We start from the raw sequence: 25,220 nt of genomic DNA on the forward strand, positions 1-25,220 counted from the left end.
AGAGATGGTGGTGATTTCCTTCCTTTCTGTAAATTGATGAAAATGGAGGTACAATATTGATTAGGGTATTGGATTTAAAAGTAATTCGAGTATCAGTTGTTTATAGGAAAGTGGATTTCATGTTTCCTTGAGTTTATTTTGGATACTAGCAATTGGTTACATCAGTTGCAATGTGTTTTAGTAAGATGAGGTCATTTTAAATAAAAATTAAAGAAAGGTTTCAAGTTAAGTTTTAGTGACATAGAAATGTTTCAGCAGAAGCTGTTTAGGAAATGCTTTCCTCTGTTTGTATAAAAAACAGTGGCATCTATGTTTAAGCGAGAGTAGGGTTAATTAAGAACAGCTGGAGTCCTGTAATCTGAAGCCATTAGCTGTCACTCAAACTGCATGAGTAAAAATACGTCAGAAGTTGTTATAAATAATGTATTGATCATTTTTGAGATATCATTGTGAAAGAAATGTAAGGGTATCATTTAGTTACTTGCAACTTGCACACACACACAGCAGGTATACTAATAATGACATATACACATGAGATTAGCATGTTATATAAACGCACACACACATATTAACATGCTGTTACACATTTACATAAGAGAATATAACTTTGTTGTCCTCACAATTAAAGTGTGAAGGATATTTTTTAGATGACATTGTGTTTTTTTTTTATTTTATTGGGCTTTATCTCAGGTTTGTCTAAGGTTATGTTTATTAGATAAACGAGATTTATTAAAGTTCATGGTTTGTGTCCTCATCAAAGGATTGCAATTTAGACAATGTCATATGAGTTTGTTTGTTCAAAGGGGGAACAAAAGTTTAAAGTTATTTTCTTGAAATAAGATCATTGATACCATATTTTTCTAATTATAGATGTATCTCTAAAGATTGATTGACTAAAAGGTCACATGCAGAAATGGCGAAAATTACAAGGCTTTCACATGCTAACGAGCCTATTGAGAGGAGATTCCATGCTTCCATTGATAAAGGAATGAACAGAAGTGCTTGAAGACATGAAGAGTTTTTTTTTCTTTTCCCTCCCCACTTTTCATGAACTGAACTGAGAATCTAATCTCTTTAAACACATATAATTTTTAATTGGACACACATGAAAAAGACATTTTTGGTGTTTTGAGTTTAATTGTTTGTTTTATTTGTTACAGAACAGAATTAGATTTTATGTGATATTTTCATAAGGTAATGAAAAAGTTTAGGAAAAATATTGATAAGAACAGAAAAGGTTTTTAAGGAAAGTTTTTTTTTTTATCCAATAGTTTATAGATCCTTTCATTTTTTTTAAAAAAAAAAATAAGGTAAATTTTTGATTAATGTTTGGAAATTGATATTTTTGATAGAAAGGGGTTTCCATAATATATCTGGTATGCAAAGTTTTTGAGAGTTTGATCAAAATATTAGAAAAGGAATTTTAGATGGTGCAAAGATCATTGATATAATTAATGGGTTGTATTAAGAAACTTTGAAATCTGATTTAAAGATATTAAGGCTTGTCAGAAAGCAAAAGGCTTGTCAAAAAGCAAAGGGCTAGTTAGATAGCATAATAAACTGTTAATGTAAATCAGATGATGGGAAGGTATTATTATACACATTGCATCAGTATTATGTCCTTAAATGACACATTTTTATGATTTAATATTTTTAATTTTGATTAATAATGGAAACCATATTTGATTAGGATATGTTTGAAACTTCAAACTGCATATATTTTATAGATATTTCCAAACAGTAATACAAACTTTTTAAGGAGGTATGACATAATTGAAGAATACAGGTATACATTAATTTATATTGATTTGGGATGGATAAGTGATATGAATTCCACCAAGATGAATGAAGAATATTTTAATGATATTAGTAGTTGTAAGGTAATACATTTGATTATTATGTAACATTATTAGGTAATCCAGTTAATTAGGTACATTGTTATGATTATTTTATAAAAAAGGGTTTTATGATCATTTTAAAATGGAAGAAAAAGTAATGAAATTCAAAGTTTAGATTTGTCATCATGCTTGCATGTTTAGTTTAAGGGTATTAGTTTAATTTTAAGAAGAATCTACCGTTTTTGTCAAAGGTAAAATTTCCTATACAACTAGATGTGAAAGGGTTAATACACACTGAATCAATTACATATGAAAGAACAAAAGACGTTTGTTGTTAAAGTTAAGTCCAGCAAGGAAGAGGTTAAGGTTTTTTTTTTCCCCTTTTACAGTTCATTCACAAGGGATGTATGAAGAGCATATACATGCAATTAGTTTAAATAAAAGTTATTAATTTGTCTAAAAATTTAGGGGTAGCAAAATTTGAAGGTAATTATTAATGAAAGGGGACAAAATATGATTGTTAAAATTTTGACAATGATTAAAATATACTAATGTATTTATAGAAGTGAAAGTAATTTTAATATAAGATTTTACTTCTATAAAGGGGGAAATGTAATAAGTAGTTTTAATATTTTAATCTCTGAGCAATCTAAATATGTGATGATTTAAGCTCTCCTCATAACTAGGGCCCTGTTGTGATGAGAACCATAATTATCTATATTGGATGTGACGCGATTGAGATATCAAAGCTATAGATCAATTATATATGTGATATTGATAAGACTGATTGAAAGAAATCTTCTATTATCTAGCATAGGCGTACAAGGCTGGAGTGGAAATTCTATAGTCCTGCTCTCAGGAATTCTATGCCTAACCATCCCCCCCAGTCAGAAGTTGGTAAGACAGCTGTATCCCATTATGTCTCAAGCCATAGCGTTACAATGAGGCTGTTGGAATACCAGTTTCAACCGGATTGAAACATGTGCTCTCTTTGTGATATATGAGGAGTTAGCTGAAGCAGCTAGGTATGGAAGTCAGCAAATAGAGACTACAGCATTGTTTGAACAAACCAATCATAGATAGCATTGGGACACACTGTGGGGCCAGCCCATTTCTTTATGTAAGGAGTTTTAGGCGGGAGTGGGTCATTCTGCCATTTTCACTTCACAGACACACACATACTTTCATACATACAGACATACAATCAATTTGTTCATTTTTTGTAATCATTTGTAACGTAACTAAGATTTGTACCTTTATTGATTTATATTTTTGAATATTCCTGGAAAATCAATAATGATAAATAAACAACCACATCCTTTTAAAATGATTTACTCTGGTCTCTGAAAGACTTTGTGTTCAAGTTACAAATCCCTTATTTTAACATTTAACAGTGCCCATATTAATAGTAGCACCCAAACTTCTACCGAATTTCTCACTTGGAGCTGAAAGCTAGTGGCTTTCATTTTCTTGCCCAGCTTCCATTTTCTTGCTGAATACAGATGTTTATGTTAGTAGGAATATCGATTCGTTCCTAATCACTTAACTCGGCAATTATGCTTGCTGCTTTTCCAATGCAAACAGAATTTCGAGTTCCAGTTAAGGCTTTATAACACAATGCTTTAAAAGAGATCAACTATAACAGTTTAGTAGATACTACATCATTACTGTCAACTAATAAATATTCTTTACAGTGTTTATGAGGTATATTAAAACTTGGAATTTTTCTTGAAGATTTACAAATCTAATAAAAAAAGAAAAAGCTTCTTTAATTTAGTAGCTTATTAATATTTTAGATGTAACACAGTTATGGCTTTTGCTAGAGGTAGCTGTGAAAAGAACACAAGTACCCCAAGTTTCTTTGTGTGTAATTTCAATATAATAACCTTCTGTTGCTAAAATATATGTATTTCATAACTGTCAGTAGAATAGTTTGTTTAGCAAAGCACACTTGCATGGTGATAAATCTTAAAAGCATTAGCAATTCTTACTGCAATATACAGCCTGAATCTCAATGACCTTTTGAAACAGGAAATCACAAAACGAATAATAAAATCTGCAGTCTTAGCATAAATTACTGTGTAATGTTCGGAAAGTCTTGAAGGTTCCATGCAAAATAACTGCACTGAATATTTTGTGTATGTGAATGTTTACAGAGTCAGATCTTCACCAGTGTTCTATAGTTTGAGTCCTTTAGCACTTTTTACACTTTGATAGTGAGGTTAGTTTCGGTGCAGTTGGTGCCACATGGACACGGGTTTTCTTAGGGTTGCTAACATTTGGTTCCAGTGGGTCATGCCCATCCCGCTGACTGTTGGACCAATGATGACATGTCCAATATTTTCTGTCCTGCCATCGTCACAGCATTCTGCCACTGTCACCCTCAGAGACAAGTCCTAGGAAAAAAAGGGGTAACTGTTATGGCAGTCTCACACGCCACTTGCTGATAACCTGCTTGATTGGTGGAAGAGGTATGCTGTATATATTATTTACAATGTAATTCAAACCCTTAAAGAGGAACTTAAACAAAAAGGGGGAAAATAAATCAATACATTGCAAATTGATAAGTTAAAAAATAGAAAAGAGCTCAATAAATGATTGATATTTGCCAAGTAATGTGTTCATATTGTTTGATCCAGACAGCACCGACTGCCGTTATTTATAACCACACCCTCTAACAATGTGGTAGGCTAAAAGGTTGTTTTTATAGATATACATATGCACAGAGGGAGATACTAGTTGCTTGGCAGTTGGAAAAAGCGGTTATTTCCCACAATTCGCCAAGGCTCAGACAGGAAACTGTCAGGACCTAGGTACTGACATCATGCTGTGGGAGGGGTTTTACCACAATATCAGCCTTACAGACCCCTCTGATGATCTATTCAAGAAAAGGTAAAGTTTTCTCATTGGAAAAGGGGTATCAGCTACTGATTGGGATGAAGTTCAATCCTTGGTTACAGTTCCTCTTTAACTCGAGCTATGTTAGTGGGAAATTACAAAAAGTTGTGTGTTACAGTAAAACTACTGTGCCCAATAAAAAAATGTAAAAAGCAGATACTTGACAGAAGGGAACAGAGCAAACTGTGTATGCCAGACTGGTATTAATTAAAAAAAAAAAGTTTTTACAAAACGTTTTTTTTTACCTATATTTAAAAAAAACCTAAAACTTTGTTAGATTTTAGAACTGGCAAAAGGCTAAATTAATAATCATTAACCCTTAGACTGCTAGGTAATTTATAAAAAGCTACACGCTAGTGCCAGCTATGTTTCTATTGTGTTTATTTAAAGAACTATCAAAGAAACCGTTCTTCTGTAAACCCCACATACCTATTGAGCTTTTAGCCAGCAACAATAAAAAGTTTGTCAGAGGTCTCTCATCACAGCCTGTGTGAAAAAAAATCCCTCAATTACCAGCTGTTTGTAACAATTTGTGTCAGTCTCGAGGCTAGAGCCATACCGTGTAGCTATGTTCCACTTCTCTGTCAATATTCACAGAGGAATAAATTACTGTTTGTTTCTGCCCTGCCTGCTTTCTCGCAGATCATATGATAACAGCTGAGGTATTTTTAAATACAGAGAAGGATCTGAAAAGAAGGACCTGTACTTTTTCCTTACTTGGATGCCCCCTCCCCATTCAGAGTGAGACCTCCCTGACTGTAAACAGTTTACTTTACACTGCAAGGCAGAGAGAGTAAGACACAGGATCAGGCATACCGAGAGCTGCAGCTGATGATTAGCTACACACATTTGAAGCTATATTTCTGCTTTCTATCATCAGAATCAATTTTATCAGAATCAATTAGGGAACCTAAACTGAGAAGGATATGGATTTTTCCTTTTAAAATAATACCAGTTGCCTTACTCTCCAGCTGATCCTGTTTCTCTAATACTTTGAGGGCCCGTTTCCACTCTCGCGGAAACGGCCGCGAATCCGCAGTTTCCCCGCAGGCAAATCGCGCGGGGAAACTGCCATAGGGGATAACTGCGCCGCCGGCCAAATCGCTTGCAGTAGCGATTCGGCCGGAACCCCCCACAGAATTCGCGGCGGAGGCTGTGATTCCCATAGCCGTGCATGGCACGGCTCATGGGATTCGCCTGCGATCCCGCCCACCTGCTCAGTGCCGGCGTGTGTCTACAAGACGCGCGCCGCACTAGTGGAAACAAGCCCTTAGCTACAGCCCCTCAACGAGCATGCAGATCAGGTGCTTTGAAAGTCGGACTGGATTAGCTGCATGCTTGTTTCAGGTGTGTAATTTAGCCACTACTGCAGATAAAGAGATCAGCAGGACTGACAAGCAACTGGTATTGTTTCAAAGGAAACAACCCTATCTCTCACAGTTAAGGTTCCCTTTAAGATGTACTTGGTGCATGGATGCAGAAACGCCTATAGATCTCTGCAGGAGTCTTAAGGATCAAATAAAAACCTGTGACAGAGTTGTCCTACTACTACAAGATCTAAATATTTTGACCAGGGTCCTTGGAGGGCTGGGAGCGTAATATGTCCATCTGGCATACTTTTAATGTCAGCAAAATAAGCTGTTGGGGCCCCACAGCTATCTAAAGGAACCCAGCTAGCCATGGTTATTTTATCTAAAGGTATCTAAATGAAAAAAAAAAAGCCTGAAGCAAAGCACATCTAAAATTTGTGAACAGCTCCCCAATTAGAACTAGACTCTAGATCTGTGTCATTTTGAAAGAACTGAAGTTGGTGCTATGAAGGCAGGTTGAACCCTTGAATGGCTTCAAATTATACAATGGAGAGAGGACTAAAGAAGAACATACTGTACCCATATAGTTTAGCCCTCTGGGCGATACAATTGCATCCCCCAGGAGGGGGCGCAGCACTTTCTTTTAATTTTTAATTTTTTAAATCTTGTAGTGAGCCCTGGGCTCGCTACATGATAGCCGCTGCGCAGCGGCATCCCCCCACCCACGCCGATCGCCTTTGGCGATCAGAGTAAGCAGGAAATCCAGTTCAGAACGGGATTTCCTGCTGGGCTCAGCTCGGGATTATCGCCCAGGAGGTTAATGAATGTATTGTTGTACCTTTCCATATGTCATCACAAGTATTTTGCTGCAAAGTTCTCTGATAAAATAACTATATCTAGACTTCTTGTTTTGACAAAATAATGACAATTAGTTACCGTCAAGCAATGACAGAAAAACTACTAACTGACATCATGTTGTGAGCTCAGCTATATATGAATCATTTTAATCATATCCATTAAAATGTACTGTGTCAGGTTACTATCTACCCCAAATAGGTTACTGGGAGGTACAGAGCATAGGCCAACATCTAAGCCATTAGAAAACTTTTTGAGGTCCACTCCTACTGATACTGTTAAAAAAAAATTTCTAAGCACCTTTGTGAGCTAGAGGCAGATCTTTCCCTAGTACTATGACACAATCATGAAATATGCACCACTGCTCTCTTTCTGTTGTAAGATGAAATGTTCTATTCCCAATTAATGCCATTGTTTATTAAATGATTCCTCCTTTATAATTGTTCTTGAAAGAGTCAAATACACCTAATGTTCTGTCTGTTCACATTATCTGTTGTATGGTGATGTATTGTGTGGTGAACACAACTCAGCACCACTGCTGGCTGTGGTGGAGGCCAAAATAGTGTGGCCCCATTCTATACAAGTGAATAAGGCCACATTACCTGAAGGCTCACCATGTTGGCTCAAAAAGCTGTAAGAAGTGTTCCAAATAACTGCCTTCATTTAGCCACCAGGGGTGATTATTGCTGTAAAGGATAGCGGAGATGCCGCCGCAGAGACAAGCGGCATGGCGGCTATCTCCGCGTATCAGCCGACGGCTTCGGCCGCGCAGTTACATACTGGTGCTCTGCCTGGTCCTTCTTTTGCACATAGATTGAGGGCTACGCGCGCGCCAGGCGACAGGACCTTTATGCGAATAGAAGGGGAGTCAGCTGATCTGCCTGGTCAGCTGACTCCAGACGCTACCTCGGATTGGCTGAGTGACTGGGGTGGCGCTGCGGAGCATCTGTGTATATATAGTGGTAGTCTGTCAGTTGCTCCGTGTCTGCTGTTGCGAATGCTAACGTGTGAGCGCTCAGATCTAGTCAGATCCCAAAGTGTGTTAGAACCAGCCGGAGCTGGGAATTCACACTTAGCCAGATTCTGTTGATAGCTTAAAGTACTAATTCATTGTATTATCTTTTATGACCTTCTGCTTCCGTTGACTATTCTCCTGCTTACTGACTCTGTACCTCTGCCCATCTGATTCATGTTGCCGACCCTGCCTGTATCTAACACTGAATCAGTCTTCTGTCTTGGTACCTTATCTGTCCATACGTTGCCTACTCTGCTTGTCTGACCTTCCTTACCTCACCAGTGGGCCTAGCCACTGGCGAGGGATCTGGGGCATTTCACCTGCTCCTAAGGTGAAGCCCAACTGCAGCACTGTCTGTAACACCTGCTCCTCAGGTGTCCCTTGGCTGCAGTGTAGTCTTATTCACCTGCTCCTCAGGTGAATATCCTTTGCAACACAGTCGGTAACACCTGCTCCTCAGGTGTCCCTTGGCTGCAGTGTAGTCTTAATCACCTGCTCCTCAGGTGTCCCTTGGCTGCAGTGTAGTCTTAAACACCTGCTCCTCAGGTGAATATCCTTTGCAGCACTGTCTGTAACACCTGCTCCTCAGGTGTCCACTGGCTGCAGTATAGTCTTAATCACCCCCTCCTCAAGTGATCATTCTCTGTAGCTCAGTTGGTGATACCTGCTTCACAGGTGGCCACCGACTACAGTACAGCCTGACTCGCCTGCTCCTCAGGTGGTCATAGGCTGCAGTATTGTCTGAAGCACCCGCTCCTCGGGAGACTTCCTATTCCTCATTACTGTTGCACTAAACACTATCTAACATTGGTAGTCCTGTGTCTGGCTATACTAGCATTATTGGTGATTCTGCAGATCACCGCATAATCAGGTATAGCGTCTGTATTATTGGTGATACTGCAGATCACCAATAATCAAAAAATCTGTTTAGCTGACACCAATCGTTACAATTGCACTATAATGTACCAACAAGAGAAAACAGTGCCTTCTTCACACATGCACATGTTGGGTGGATAGTGCAGCACACAATCTTGTCAATCAAAAGCATGCACAGATTTGCATGCACAGATTTGCATGCACCACCTGCCACCTATCACTGCAAGTGCCTCACATGGGGGGCCCCCCAATTTGATAAATTAGCTTCACAATCCACTGAGTATGACAGCCAAGGCTTTTATAGTTTCTCTCAACTATCCAGAGTCAGACCGGAGGTAGTATGCAAGACCTTCTGTGAATATCAGCAATGGCCATTGGACAGGGGAAGAGTGCATATGCAGCTTCGGGCTTTCTTACAACTCCTGAGACTACCCCAATATGGATTGTTGCTCCAGTTTTGATTTTCCCTATCCACAAGGCGCATAGCCACTTGTAACTAGGTTCAATGAAGTGGATCTTGGCGCTGGCGTGTGTGCAGAGTGCCTGCACAGGTCACTCCCATCAACGCATTTTGGTGACCTCGATTTTCATCGGGGTGTGGGCGAAGCTGGCTAAGTGCTGTTTGGTTGCTATGCAACCACCACCATGTGTACACCTGAGTGTCAGCAAGTAGCATATCACATACATAGCAGTTTAGCAGAGTTCATTCACCTAGATTAGGCCCCCAGGGTCTCTTCTACAGAAAGAAGTTTTGTATCAGTTCATTCTTTAATACATGCAGGTATAACATATCCAAGAGATATATCAGGTGCGCCTCTTCTTGATAAAGACTTCGGCCAAAGATACTGATTCCTGGGGACACTTTGAGTCAATATATTCCAGCTAAATTAAATCCAGACATAGAGCCCTCAAGTACATTAATAAAATAAATGTCCATCCAGTGGGTTCTCACTTCTCAGTGCCAGTTTTTGATTGCATTCACATGCTGCTGAATTCTCATCTTCAGCACATTTTTTTGTCTTTCCATTGTAGGCCTTGTTGTAGGGACCAGTTACCTTATATATTACTAGGGTAGTCAAGCAGTTCAAAAAGCCCTTTACTGTATGAGTAATTGAGTTAATGTCCACGTTCCAGCAAATGACTTTTGGGTCGACAAAGGTGAACACACTGAATCTCCCACATCTGAACATGGCAGATGGGGGAGGGTGGCTAAATAACCAATCATTACTCCCAGATCTGACATATATTGAGACTTCATGAGGTAGTCACGTATATTCAATGCCCGACAGGATGAAACTGATGGTAGAGGGCCCACCATCTCGGCAATCTGTCTGTCCGCATGGAGGACACTCCAATATTTCACACAGTGTGCTCCAATGTGAGCCAAATTTGGTAACTAAACTAAGCTGGCGGCATGGAGGAGCAAATTACCTGCCATGGATTTATGCTATGTGCATGTCTTCAATTGACACCTGTCCTTGGATATCAATGGATTCAAGAAACTGATGCTGTCAAAATCCACATTCCAGGTAAGTCAGATGTTGTGATCATTCTGATTCAGTTCACCCATAAACCCTTTAACAGAGGTCAGGTCGCTCTCCACATCACCAGCACATCTTCTATGTACCTGATCCAGAGCGAGGTGTGCGCACAAAACATTTGTGCTGTATACTTAGTTGGCGTATACTTTGCATGCCTTCCACCAGCACAGGTATAGGCATGTGTATGACGGCGTGCATACTGCGCCCATCAATGTACCGCATTGCTGATGGTAAAACTTCCTATCAAAAACAAGTTCTGTGTTAGTACGATTTCTAGCATCTGGACCAGCATCTGATTAATACATGGTGAATGCGGTCTTGCCAATAGCAGAAAATATTATACTGCTGCAAGTCCGATCTCATAAGGGATTGAAGTGTACAGGGACTCGACATCTATACACACGAGTAACCACTCATCCTCGATTCAGAACTACTTCCTCTTTCCATCCCGGAAGGAAGCATGAATTTCTCAGATGTTGTGCGGGAAGCACCCTATCCAGTAATCCTCTTGGAATTATGCATTCCTTGACATATCTCTCCAATGAAAAAAAAATGTACTTTATTTTAAGATGTTTTGATGGTAAGTTCTTATGAGCATTAAACAATGATCTCAGTTCTTTATCATCTAGATTCTGTACAGTATGAATGGACCTTCTGATGATCCAGGAGACAGCAGTCTAGAGGTACATGGGGATTCTTGAAAGAAGGACTCATTGATTCTTCCATAGCAGATGGTCAATAACAAAATAAAGGCCTTTACTGTTTCCCATAAATTAAATTAGCTGAAAAAATATCCAACTGTAATTTAATTTTTAACATTTCTTCAGGATCATTACTTTACTTCTTCACTACAGTAATTTGATTTCTCAATTTAAATTAATAACTGTGCTATAAAATACTTCAAGAGCATTAAAGCAGAGCTGAAGGCAAACCTACAGCTGAAACATACATAACGTTGAACTGTCTTTTCTCTCATTATTACTGGAAATGTGCCTGTCGCACATACCGCTCCCAGAATCCAGTGCAGACTCCTCGGTTGCTGGTGGATGCCGTAGTAGCCTTCTCGGGCAACAGTCTTTCCTCCTGTAAGAAAACTGCCATCCCTGCTTTTCAGACTATGAAATTATTATTATCACACATTTATTTAAAGTGGATGTAAATTCCAAAGTGAAAAAGAGCCAGAATTACATTTACGGTGATTGTTTCTCCTCTTCTTTTTAGTGAATGCAACACTGGCTACTACATTAACCACCTTACGACCGCCTAACGCCGATTGGTGGCCGCAAGAGCCCTCCGCCAGGACCGCCTAACGCTGATTGACATCAAGTCCTGGGGGAGTGTTGTGCAGGGGATCGCGCACGTCCCTTGAGTGATGGAGTTCCGCTCTGTCAACAGTCTGCCAGTTGCGATCGCGCTAGCAGACTGAAAAGAAATGGCCTCTTTTCATTGTACAGTGTTGCGATCTAATGCAGCGCTGTACTGGGGACAGCCCTGTCACTTGGCTGTCCCCTCGAGTGGCAAGGAAAGAGATCCCTCTCATAGGCTGATGCCTATGAAAGGTGACTTCCTGTGACTGGCTGTTGGGGGGAGGGAGGGAAAGGGAAAAAAATACACGTATACATATTTATTTATTTTTTTAAAAGAAGGAATAAATTAATAATAAAAAAAAATACTGCCTGCAGCAGTGACAGCGACAGAAAGGCCTCTTTGGTGGGCAGAAAAAAAAGGGCAGGGGGGGATTCATTTATGTGCTAAGTTATATAGCTCTGCAGCAAGCTGTTAAAGCTGCAGAGCACTGAATTGTAAAAAAATAGCCTGGCAACTAGGGGGGTTTAAGCCTGCGGTCCTTAAGTGGTTAAGCAGAAGAGAAGCACTGTGGCAGCTCTAATTGGCCTTATACTGAGACTGGTACTGCACTACTTCTCTCTTCACCTCTTCTCTCTAAAAATAGGCAGGCTCAGTGGCACAGGCAGACGCAGAGTACCTCCCAGGCCACAGTATGAGGCTCCTCCCACCCACAGAGGACACATACTCTAAGCAGTATTTGCAAAGGGAGATAATTGCCATGGCAGTTTTTCAGTAAGGAGGCGTGGCTATCCAACCTTTGTTTCCTGTTACTCTATTGTAACTTCTGCTGCCTGTGCTGATAGTGAGGGTTTTATATTTACACTGAAGGTCTAACATCCAACAACAACTGTTACCAGTGGTGTAGCAATAGCGGGTGCAGAGGTAGCGACTGCATCGGAGCCCCAAAGGGTCCACCCTCTATCACAGTATTTTTCATTATAATCCAAATTTATTGAATTTTATAGACAAATAAGCAAGAACAATGAAGCAACATTTCAATAGATTCAGAGCCTGAGACAGTGAAAAAATACAAAACATGTACTGTATATCATTCAGAACCACGACATACATCGTATATAAAGAGTTGAAATTATAACAGAGGGTAGACCAACCTAGTCTGATCTTCTTTAAGTACTGAACTTAGTCTGCAAATAGTTAACAAACCAGTCACTGCCAATCATAACCTATTATAGGTTGACAGTCACAATGGTAAGGTGGGTAAGAAACCTATGCTGTTCCTATCAGTGGAACCTGAGGAAGGAACCTTGAACAGCAGGTGTTGCTGCAGTTTCTATAAGTACAGCAGGAGATGTATGGTAGGTTTGGGGCATGCCTAGAACCTCTTATATTACAAACCTGAACAAACAAACAACGTATTAAATATAAATGTAACCCGATAGGATGCTGAAGATCTTACCGGTAATTGCAATGTGTCTAATGATTCTTACCTCTATCACAGTATTAGCTCTCTATTGGTCCTGTGCTGGTAATAATCACTTCTATAGATGCTTTGAGTAGTAGTAAACCTTAACCACTTGAGGACCGTGGGCTTTACCCCCCTTAAAGTGAACCTAAAGTGAACAAAAAAAATGAGATTAACTCACCTGGGGCTTCCCTCAGCCCCCTGCAGACGATCGGTGCCCTCGCAGCCCTGCTCAGATGCTTCTGCACCCGCCGGCGAACACTTCCGGTTTGGCCGTCACCGGCCGACAGGCATGGGAACGCGAGTGATTCTTCGCGTTCCCAGCCTGTATATCGCCCCCTATGCTGCTATTGCGGCCAGGAGGTCGCAATAGCAGCATAGGGGGCGATATACAGGCTGGGAACGCGAAGAATTTCACAAGTTAGTGAAAAATGACACTTCAAAAATCAATTTCCGCTAACTTTTGACAAAAAATAAAATCTTCTATGAACTCGTCATACACCTAACAGAATACCTTGGGGTGTCTTTTCTAAAATGGGGTCACTTGTGGGGTTCCTATACCGCCCTGGCATTTTACGGGCCCAAAACCGTGAGTAGTCTGGAAACCAAATGTTTCAAAATGACTGTTGAGGGGCATTAGCATCTGCAAATTTTGATGACAGGTGGTCTATGAGGGGGCGAATTTTGTGGAATCGGTCATAAGCAGGGTGGCCTTTTAGATGACAGGTTGTATTGGGCCTGATCTGATGGATAGGAGTGCTAGGGGGGTGACAGGAGGTGATTGATGGGTGTCTCAGGGGGTGGTTAGAGGGGAAAATAGATGCAGTCAATGCACTGGGGAGGTGATCGGAAGGGGGTCTGAGGGGGATCTGAGGGTTTGGCCGAGTGATCCCACACGGGGCAAATTAGGGCCTGATCTGATGGGTAGGTGTGCTAGGGGGTGACAGGAGGTGATTGATGGGTGTCTCAAGGTGTGATTAGAGGGAGGAATAGATGCAAGCAATGCACTGGCGAAGTGATCAGGGCTGGGGTCTGAGGGCGTTCTGAGGGTGTGGGCGTGTGATTGAGTGCCCTAGGGGCAGATAGGGGTCTAATCTGATAGGTAGCAGTGACAGGGGGTGATTGATGGGTAATTACTGGGTGTTTAGGGTAGAGAACAGATGTAAACAATGCACTTGGGAGGTGATCTGACGTCGGATCTGCGGGCGATCTATTGGTGTGGGTGGGTGATCAGATTGCCCGCAAGGGGCAGGTAAGGGGCTGATTGATGGGTGGCAGTGACAGGGGGTGATTGATGGGTGGCAGTGACAGGGGGTGATTGATGTGTGATTGACAGGTGATTGACAGGTGATCAGTGGGTTATTACAGGGAAGAACAGATGTAAATATTGCACTGGCGAATTGATAAGGGGGGGTCTGAGGGCAATCTGAGCGTGTAGGCGGGTGATTGGGTGCCCGCAAGGGGCAGATTAGGGTCTGATCTGATGGGTAACAGTATACTAATAAAAAGGATATATATAGCAAAAAACTGAAGAAACTTGAAGAGTTTATATGCAAAAATACAAAAGATTTTTATTGAAGACAACACTCGTGCAAAAATATTCATAAAAAGTATCCGTCAGGGAACATTTTCCATAGCAAAGAATGGCAAAAATGCATCAGTTGTTAACATCAAGATTAGTGCAGTTGTGCAAATTGAGGCATTTATCCTCCATGAATAGAGGTGCGTTATTATCTCCAAAACCTAGGGATAGGACCCCTGACAGAATGGTGTGTGTCACTTCTTATAACACGTTATCTAATCAAATTTCATCATTAATTAAGAAATACTGGTATGTTTTGTCAGCTTTGTCTCCGGAAATCCCTGCGTTTAAATCTCCTCCAATGATGGCTTATAAGCGTGCTAGATCAATTAGGGATCATTTAGTAAAGGCTGATATTGGTCCGTCTAGCACGAGTCGACAGTCTAGACTGGCGCCATTGCGTTGTGGCACTTACCCTTGTTTGCAATGTGTAAATTGTAAATATATTTTAAGGGGAAAAGAATTTAATCACCCTATGAGTGGAGTTCCCATTAAATTACGCAATTTTGCCACTTGTGATTCAAAATATGTTGTGTATGGCATTAAATGCCCATGTGGCAAATTTTATGTAGGCGAAACCACACGGTCAGTTAAAGACCGTATAGGGGAACATCGCTCTAATATTAATTTAGCCTTTAAACGCAATGGTGACCCGTCTACACTGACTTCACCTGTTGCCCAACATTTTTGGGAAGCAAAACATTCTGTTAGCCAACTGAAGTTTCTAGTTCTTGAAGTAGTTTATGCTTCACGCAGGGGAGGAGATCGCCAAGCGTATCTATTAAGAAGGGAGGCTTTCTGGATCAAATTTTTAAATACATTAGTTCCATATGGTATGAATTTGGACTATAGTCCTTGAAAATTATTCTGTGATGGTTTTGTCCACTGTCATTTATTATTTTTTCTCCATCTTAGGTCCATGGCTTACCTGCGGGTGAAGGCCCACCTTTTGGTGTCTAATTTCATTTATTGTCTTGGGTGGCAAGTATCATACACTCTCTCTCTATATTCTATTCATTATACTATGCCTCTTATCTTTTGGAGGGTTTAATATTGATTGTTTCCATGATAGTTGACCGTTTAGGGGGAAGTCGGATAGAATTGGGTTCTATACATAGTTTTATATTTTTGATATGCATACGTATTTTTGTAAGCAATCATGCGCATTAGTTGGTAGCCTATGCGTATGGGTATGTGTTCCATGCGTATTTTTGTATGTGTCCCATGCGTATTTTTGTATCAGTATGCGTCCCATACGTATATCTGCAGTATGTGTTCCATGCGTATTTTTGTATGTGTCCCATGCGTATTTTTGTATTAGTATGCGTCCTATTCTTATGCCTGTAGTATGTTACATGCGTATTTTTGTATTTTTGTATTTTTATACGCATTGTTACGCATTACGTCATTTCCGCCCAGCATGCTTTGTGGCCGGATTTCTGGTATTGTGACCCTCTTTGATCTGTTTTCTCCTTATTTGGTCATGTTTGATGGTGATTGGCTCTTGAAATTTTGGGTCTAGCCTCTGTGGGTGGAGTTATGGGTATTTAAACCCGTGTGCAGTTCATCTCAGTTGCCATTCCTCTCCAGCTCCTGCCTTGTGCGGTTCCTGTGTTTGAAAATTGGATGAGTAAGTAGTAACTGCTGTATTGTTAATATAGATAGACTTGTGGAATTGTTTTTTAGCCCATGATTTGTATTTAGGTCTATAACCATCACAATGTTGCCCCTTTTTATGGCATAGTTATTTCTTTTTATGGCATAGTAATTTTGGATGTTTCCTGTTCCATTGTTAAGGTATTAACGTTTGTAGTAATCTCCATGGTCATTGTTTGGTCGCCTTATGTGATCCGGTTGCTGGTCTTTGTGTATCAGTTTAGTGATAGAGTATATTTATAATTCTATAGGTGGTTATACCTGACTTGATGTTGTCCAGATGTTTATTAAGAACATGTGTTAACTATACAGGTACCTGTTTGATATCTTTGAAATTTATTATTTAATTGGTGGCTTTTGCTATCACTTTTCAGGGTTCCTGGTATTTTACTCTTTGGGTCCTATCACTATAACAGTATGGCTCTATTGATCTTTCACTATGTCGGTGCTCTTTATTACTGTTTTCACCCATATTCACTTTCTAATTCTGTTCACCAACCAGTATGTTTCACTTTTCAGTTGTATTTCATTGCCATATGGTTTTAATGTCTTTATATTTATTGTTTTTAGATTTGTCTCTATTTGTGGAGGCCTGATGAAGGGTTTATCCCGAAACAAGTCGCTGATGGGTAACAGTGACAGGTGGTGATAGGGGGTGATTGATGGGTAATTAGTGGGTGTTTAGGGTAGAGAACAGATGTAAACACTGCACTTGGGAGGTGATCTGACATCGGATCTGCGGGCGATCTATTGGTGTGGGTGGGTGATCAGATTGCTCGCAAGGGGCAGGTTAGGGGCTGATTGATGGGTGGCAGTGACAGGGGGTGATTGATGGGTGGCAGTGACAGGGGGTGATTGATGGGTGATTGACAAGTGATCAGTGGGTTATTACAGGGAAGAACAGATGTAAATATTGCACTGGCGAAATTGATAAGGGGGGTTCTGAGGGCAATCTGAGCGTGTAGGCGGGTGATTGGGTGCCCGCAAGGGGCAGATTAGGGTCTGATCTGATGGGTAACAGTGACAGGTGGTGATAGGGGGTGATTGATGGGTGATTGATGGGTAATTAGTGGGTGTTTAGGGTAGAGAACAGATGTAAACACTGCACTTGGGAGGTGATCTGACGTCGGAAATGCGGGCGATCTATTGGTGTGGGTGATCAGATTGCCCGCAAGGGGCAGGTTAGGGGCTGATTGATGGGTGGCAGTGACAGGGGGTGATTGATGGGTGATTGACGGGTGATCAGGGGGATAGATGCATACAGTACACAGGGGGGGGGGCCAGTGTAGGGCATAAAAAAAATAGCGTTTTTAGATAGTGACAGGGAGTGATTGATGGGTGATTAGGGGGGTGATTGGGTGCAAACAGTGGTCTGGGGGGTGGGCAGGGGGGGGGGGTTGCTGAGGGGTGCTGTGGGCGATCAGGGGGCAGGGGGGGGGGAATCAGTGTGCTTGGGTGCAGACTAGGGTGGCTGCAGCCTGCCCTGGTGGTCCCTCGGACACTGGGACCACCAGGGCAGGAGGCAGCCTGTATAATACACTTTGTATACATTACAAAGTGTATCATACACTTTGTATGCGGCGATCTGGGTGCTAGTAACCTGCCGGCGCTTCCGGACGGCCGGCGGGTTACAGCGTGAGGGGGGCGGAGCCAGTCCACGAATGACGCGATCGCTCCGCCCATGCCCGTACAAGGACCGCCGCCATTTGTACATGCGGCGGTCTTTGCGGGGTCCACTTCCCGGCCACCATTTGTACATGCGGCGGTCGGGAAGTGGTTAACACACTGTTCTCCATCCCCTTCTTCCACCTCTGACTCTGTGGTTGTCCTTGGCAGGTTTTGGTACGCCATATCAATTGGTATGTATAGAGTGCTTGGGGGGGCCCTATGTAAAACTTGCACTGGGGCCCATCATCTGAACTCATCTTAGTTTTAGGACTAATTTTAGAGGGGGGGGGGGGGGGCTACCAGTGTTTTTGGGTTGTGGGAGGACACCTGAGAGGTCCAAGCCAAGGTAAGTATAAAAAAATCTGTGCAGATAGTGTCTTGGAAAGGACTATGTAGTGTGGTAGAAAGTGGCAGCCTGTCAGCTCTGGGCTCTCCCAACTCTCTTAAGAGTAACCTGAAAAAAAATTCATACACCATACATACCTAGGGCTTCCTCAACCTTCAGGCCATTGGCTCCCTCGCCCTCATCCCGGGCCATCTCGATCCTCCTCTGGCTGTCCAGGTATATTTGTCAGTCGCAGGTATATCTGTCATACTGTGCATACTCGGCCGGGCTGCACACACAGGCCCCCATCATGCTCCTGTCACCGGGAGCGCTCTGGCCTGCGCAGTACTGCTGTGCAGGTGCAGAATGCTCCCCGCTACGGAAGCACGACTGGCTGCGACTGACAGATTTACCGGGACTAACAGCAGAAGATTGAGGTGTCCCGGGAGCATGGCAAGGGAGCCAAGAGCCTGAGGGGGGCTGGAGGAAGCCCCAGTTATGTATTTATGTTTTGGGGTTTTTCTGTCTCAGGTACACTGATCAAGGCCGCTTCTTGACGCAGTGTGCAATGATCAGCTCTTCCTTCTACCTATATGGATCAGCATATCCTAACTCTTAAAGAGGAACTTTAACCAAGGATTGAACTTCATCCCAGTCAGTAGCTGATACCCCCTTTCCCATGAGAAATCTTTTCCTTTTCTCGAAAAGATCTTCAGGGACATCCATATGGCTGATATTGTGGTAGAACCCCTCCCACAGTGTGATGTCATGATCATGGTCCTGACAGTTTGCTGTCTGTGAATTTTGTTGCATTGTGGGAAATAACTGCTTTTCCCAACAGCCAAGCAACCAGTATCTTCCTCTGTGCATAGAACTCTCAGTAAACAAACATTCCGTACAGATCACCTGGCAGAACTAAAGATGTCACCTCCAGTGATACATTTCAGAATGTAAATCAGAGAGGGGAACGATTTACTTTGGGTAAACGCTGACTAAGTAATCTATAAATTAATATTGTAAAAAAAAAAAGCAATTTTAGTAATTATATTAATTTCACTACAGTTGCTCTTTAACGGTATGCCCCTCTTTATGAGTTTATGCAAGCGCCATAACCTTTTAAATGCAGCAAGTAAATAAAAGAGTTAAAAGGCACCTGAAGTGAGAGGTATATGGAGGCTGCCATATTTATTTCCTTTTAAGCAATACCAGTTGCCTGGCTATCCTGCTGATCCTCTGCCTCTAATACTTGTAGCCAAAGACCCTGAACAAGCATTTAGCAGGTCAGGTGTTTCTGACATTATTGTCAGATCTGATAAGATTAGCTACATGCTTGTTTCTGGTGTTATTCAGACACTACAGCAACCATAGAGATCAGCAGGACTGCCAGGCAACTGGTATTGTTTAAAAGGAAATAAATATGGCAGCCTCCATATACCTCTCACTACAGTTGTCCTTTAATGTGAAGTTTCTTGGTAAATTAGTAGCGAGAAGGGAATTGACTTTAGCTTTCTGAGAAAAAAACCTAGGAACTGAAAATCTGTGTCAGTTCCGGCACACACATTGATCAGTTAAACATATCTTCATGACTGATGTTCCCATTAAATGTACATTTAACAGAGTTAGTTATATTTGGCTATGGCATGGAGGTTCAGCAAGAGTCTGGGAATACAAATTTTACCCTGAAAAAAGAGCACAATGTATTCACAGACACACATTCAATCACAGCCTCCCTGGGAGCTAGTGTTCCGAGGCTCCTATTAGGAGAGCAGCCTTTTTGATATGGCTGTGATGACTCACCTGCAGTACTATGGCGGGTACAGAGAAAATCATGGCTTCATTAAAAACTGGATTTCTGTCATCCCGTTTCACTGCAGTCTTTTTCTTGCTGATCTTTCGTCCATCTTGCAGCAGGTACACTTTTACAAAGGGATCTGTGAATTAAATTTATTTAGATAATTTATTTAGATAACGAAGCTTACATACCCTCTAACAATCTGACTGTCATATATTGGCTACAGGTTTTGACCTATTTTACTCACAGATCTGCTGTCAGCCTATAATAATGAGTCTCTTCACTAGTAAGTTGCAGGATAGTGTACTGGTTAAGGGCTCTGACACAGGAGACCAGGGTTCAAGTCTTGGCTCTCTCTGTTCAGTAAGCCAGCACCTATTTAGTAAGGAATCCTTGGGCTAGACTCCCTAACACCATTACTGCCTACTGAGCGTGCCAGGAAAGAAGGGCGAGATAAATGTTATTTGTCTTGTATTGTCCATGAAAGCAATGACTGGTGGCACATTACACAGGTGAATGACTTCACTGACCAGCAGTGAGGGTAGTAGTGCACAGTCATGACAACATTTCAGTAATCTGGGTTTTACACTTTCCAGGATACTCTGATATAAACATACAAACAAATGTGTCTGCCCTGCATTCTGGACGTACTGCATGGGTTTTAAAGTAAACCCGAAGTGACATGTGACATGATGAGATAGACATGTGTTTGTACAGTGCCTAGCACACAAATAAATATGCTGTGTTCCTTTTTTAATTCTCTGCCTGAAAGAGTTAAATATCAGGTATGTAAGTGGCTGACTCAGTCCTGACTCAGACAGGAAGTGACTACAGTGTGACTCTCACTGATAAGAAATTCCCCTTTTTACCTCTTTCTTGCTCTCAGAAGCTATTTTCTGCTAGGAAAATGTTTTATAGTTGGAATATAGTGATATAGTTATTTGTGTGCTAGGAACTGTACATGTCTATCTCATCATGTCACCTGTCACTTCGGATATCCTTTAAGACTTGACCTTTTTGTCTACGTCATTAGACTTGCATTGTATTTATTTCAGCTTTTAGGCATCGATATTACTTTAACAGGGCCCCTGCAGAAGGAATCTCTGGCCACAAAACATGTCAGGACACGTGCAGTTCAATGCTATTTTCTCCAGTTAATCCTCTTTCAGCAATGTGCACTGAACATGGATGTACAATGCTTATGTATCTTGTATTGGCTATATTTGATACTATTTTCTGATCGTTGTTTTCTTATTACCCGTTGGTTTCTACTTTATAGAGTGAACCGGTATAGGTCTTTTTTATAAATACTGTATACCAAATCATGTAATTTTTAAATATATTGTTTATTCTATTGTATTATTGCACTGTATTTATGGTCAGTTATACTTTTATTTATGGCTAACATTCACACATATGTATGCTACTTTATACTATCTATCATTATCATAGCCTGCGTTTTGGGATCGCAGCACGCTTATCCATTGATATGCTTTGTGTAGTACAAATGTTTTCCTGTATCTGTGTAGGCACTCAGTTGCACTGCTTGTTTTTGCCTGTGTATAAGCACCTTGATAAACTACGGTAAAACAAATCACTTTTTTAGAACATGGTCAGGAGCCCAGCCTCTGGCCACTTCCTGTATCATGTTATTTCCTACTTGGTGGTGTTATTTTCCATTTATTTTCTCTGTTCCCTGCTTGGCTATCCAACTGGCAACAATTGCAAATGCCAAAGAGACCAAGATGGCTAATTGCATCTGAAATCCCCATATGCCAGTGGTGTCACTAGGGGGGTGCGGTAGGTGCACAACGCACTAGGTGTCAACAGCAGAGGGGGTGACACCAAGCTCAAAACTAAGTGCAGTAAGACTAAGTAAATCTAGACTAGGCTAGTGCCTGATGTACTTCTCCCTTCTGCTCTTTACTGCTCTTCTCCCTTCTGGCTGCTCCGTGTTGAGCTGATAATAGAGTTCCGAGGCCACCAGAGCCACGTATTGATCATCTTAACATCTCCCTATTCACCTCTTTGCAAAGGTGTCCCATTCAACCATCCACCCCACAGCAAGTGTGTCCAGCATGGTACTCCTCCCTCACCCCCCACAGCAAACATGGCCAGCCCCCCCCCCCCCCTTGCCCCCAGCATAACAATCATTAACCCCACCTTCTATCCCCCCTAGAGTTTCTGCACCGGGTGACACCAAACCCTAGTGACGCCTCCGCCATGAGCAACTTTCCATCAGTCACAGTCTGTGAATTTCAAACCTAGAAAGAGCAAGAACTGTCCCTCTCCTTAGTGAGAGTGTACTTCTGCCAGTTGGCACTGTGGTCATAGCAGAATATGATATACAGCACTAATGGCAGTTGGTGTGTTTTACATGCCTGAAGTGCTTCTCTTTGTTCCTAGTCTTTGTTCTCTCTTCAGTATAAATAACCTTCCAAAGGCAACTAGAAATCCTATAACTGGAAAACTTCTTGCTGCTGCTTATTGGTATTCAAAGAGGAACGCGTTAAAGATGCCAAAAGCATAGCTATGAAATTATCTTCAGAGTCACTGACCAAAATGTATTCCGCAAGTTGATAAATATAATGCCTGGGCTCCAGCATGGCCTGGGCAACCATTATTCCTCAATGTTAGCCCGGAGAAGTCATTATTTAGTAGGCAGATAATGATCCAGAACAAAACAATGCTTCCGCACACACATATAACCAGCTGGTTCTACTGCCTGCAAGATATATGGCAGTAGTATTAGTCCAATAAACACATGTAACACCTATTCCCCTGAAGCTAAAAAAAACTATCAGCAAGATAAAGGCTTTACACCGATATTTATTCTAAGAATTATCTAATCAGCCAATCGCAACAGATACAGGTGGGGAGCTTCAGTTAACGTTCCCATCAATCACCAGAATGAGGAACAAAATGAGATCACTGTGCCATGGTAGACAGAGCCAGACAAACCGCTTTGAAGTTGGGAGTATACTAGGCAGTGCACTGTGTGTTTTTATTTTTTGGTGTGTTTATTGTATGCTTGTATGTTTGCGTTTGCATTTCTCATGCGTTTTTGGTGCGTTTGCGTTTTTATTGTCCCTTTATCAATAGAGTAAAATACAGTATAATTTACATTTGTGCCTACAGGTGGCCATACTGTATGTATGCCGCCGTTGAGCTGGGTGCAGAGTGAGTTGAATGACCCTCGAAGCCCAACTACCCATTCTGAGTTTGTATTCCTGGTTTAGGGGTCCTGTCACATGGTCCCTTTCCCCATCACCGGTGGTGCTGAACCAGTGTATCTCATCTGTTCTGTACATGGATTCAGTGCTGCCATGGAGATATTTTATAATACAGAATGCATTCCTGTCAGTGCACAGAACTATCAATGCCTTGATTTAGAAGGATAAGGAGATGTCACGCCACTTATAAATCATCTTTTCAACCACCGGATGTTGATTCCATCCTCAATGCGGTAAAACATAATAAAAAACATCCCTCTATAAATAGATCTTTAAATAATGTACGCTCATTCCATTTACAGCACTGTATCTTCCCTCTCAAAAGCTCTGATGAAAGATCAAAAGATGGATGTTCTGATTACTGAGAAAATAGCTGGGGGGGGTTACCGGCCACTCTGTAATCTGAAGGTCATCTATGCCACTATAAAGTGTTTAGAAATTGTGATCCAAACGCTTATTGTATATAATATATAATTTTCCGCTGATAGTAAAGCAAGGTTTGCCTGTAATATGTGCATGTCTCAGTCCTGAGAGGGTATGTTATTCTCTACATTCATGTTGCTTTTGTTCTAGAGAAGAATATTAAAATACAAATTGATTTGGGAAAATATACTGAGCAGGACATTATAATTGATTGCTGCATGTATAGAATTAATTGCTGCTGAGGAGACACATGTTATAATTGACTTCTGCAGTCCACGGAGACATTGCAACCGTCCAAAATTCTTAGCATGCATGCAGATGAAGCGTAGGTATTTAAGTGCACCATGCATGAATTAGACCCTGCTATTGTAATATATTATACTGAAAGAAAAGCTATTTGGACATAGTGTTAGTTGTACACAACTTATAAGTAATTGTATCTGTAGAACTAATCCTAAGTAGAGCTTTCCTGGAGTCCCATATTCTTATTTTGTGTCGAAGGGTTTAAATTCTCAGTATGAAGTCTGTAGGCATGTTTAACATCACACTTACATTACTGCTGTTCATTCAGCTTCCACACAAAGAATTGACAGCCTCTTGAACTTTTAATGACTAAAGCTGTGCTTGTTAAAAAATCATTTCCTACTGGAAGGTTAAATTAAATTGGTCCAATCTTTATTTCAACATGATTATGGACAAAGACGGTAATAGCTAATAGCTTTTCTCTCAGTATAATGTAATATTATAGCAGGGTCTAATTCATGTATAGTGGACTAAAATACCTAAGCTTTATCTGTCAGCTTACTCAGACCATAATCTTGTTGAAATAAAGATCAGATCTTTTTAACCTTCCAGATGGAGTGGATTTTAACACAAGTACTTATCTCGCCTGGCTGAGATGTTATCCTCCTCCTGGTTGGTTCTAGCAAAGTAGAGAGTGGTGTTCTCTCGTTAACCGAGTAAAGGCCGGTGCACACTTGCTTAAAAAAGTACTCGTTCGGGACATTGTTTAAGTGCAGGAAGTGGATCCTGTTGTTACAAATAGGATCCACTTGTTAAAAAATCAATCTGCTTGTTGCGTTGCACTAAGCGGAACGCAAAGTCCGAACTTGGCCCCTTTTTCTGGACTGAACGGGAAAATGTATGAAATAAAAGCCTGTCCCTTCTCACTAGGCTAGCTGCCGTGTCTGCTTTTGATCATTTCGATCACAGCCATGTTGTAATACGTGTCCTGCCGGGTGGCATGAGGATCTCCATTGGGCTGCAAAAGACCAATGGGAATCCTCAGCAACAGTGATAATTCTCATTGGTTCAAGGCGGACCAATAAAAGTTCTCCCTGTTGCTAGGGAGAATAGGCCTAATGCAGCCTATGGAGAGCCCCATGCTCCTGGCGGCATCCGGGCTGAATATAGACAGACCAAGCGGCGGGACAAGTGA

At 41.4% G+C, this 25,220-nt stretch overlaps 1 protein-coding gene across 4 annotated transcripts in view; it reads right to left on the reverse strand.

The window, feature by feature from the left end:
• SYT12 (synaptotagmin 12) overlaps positions 1–25,220 on the reverse strand; it is a 176,898-nt gene that overhangs the window by 8,791 nt on the left and 142,887 nt on the right. For 3 of the 4 annotated variants that reach the window (XR_011024860.1, XR_011024859.1, XR_011024858.1), the window contains 2 exons: positions 20,132–20,265; positions 3,236–4,234 (listed from right to left, as the gene is read on the reverse strand). Coding sequence is in view for 1 of the 4 variants with exons in the window: in XM_068261003.1 (XP_068117104.1) it covers positions 4,061–4,234; positions 20,132–20,265 (308 nt within the window). In the remaining 3 variants the exon portion in view is untranslated. Of the gene's footprint in view, positions 1–3,157; positions 4,235–20,131; positions 20,266–25,220 lie in introns of those variants that run through there. The other variant, XM_068261003.1, reaches the window with a different exon arrangement.

The sequence above is a fragment of the Hyperolius riggenbachi genome, chromosome 11 (genome assembly GCF_040937935.1).
Source record: "Hyperolius riggenbachi isolate aHypRig1 chromosome 11, aHypRig1.pri, whole genome shotgun sequence".
In the NCBI taxonomy this organism is placed as follows: domain Eukaryota; kingdom Metazoa; phylum Chordata; class Amphibia; order Anura; family Hyperoliidae; genus Hyperolius; species Hyperolius riggenbachi.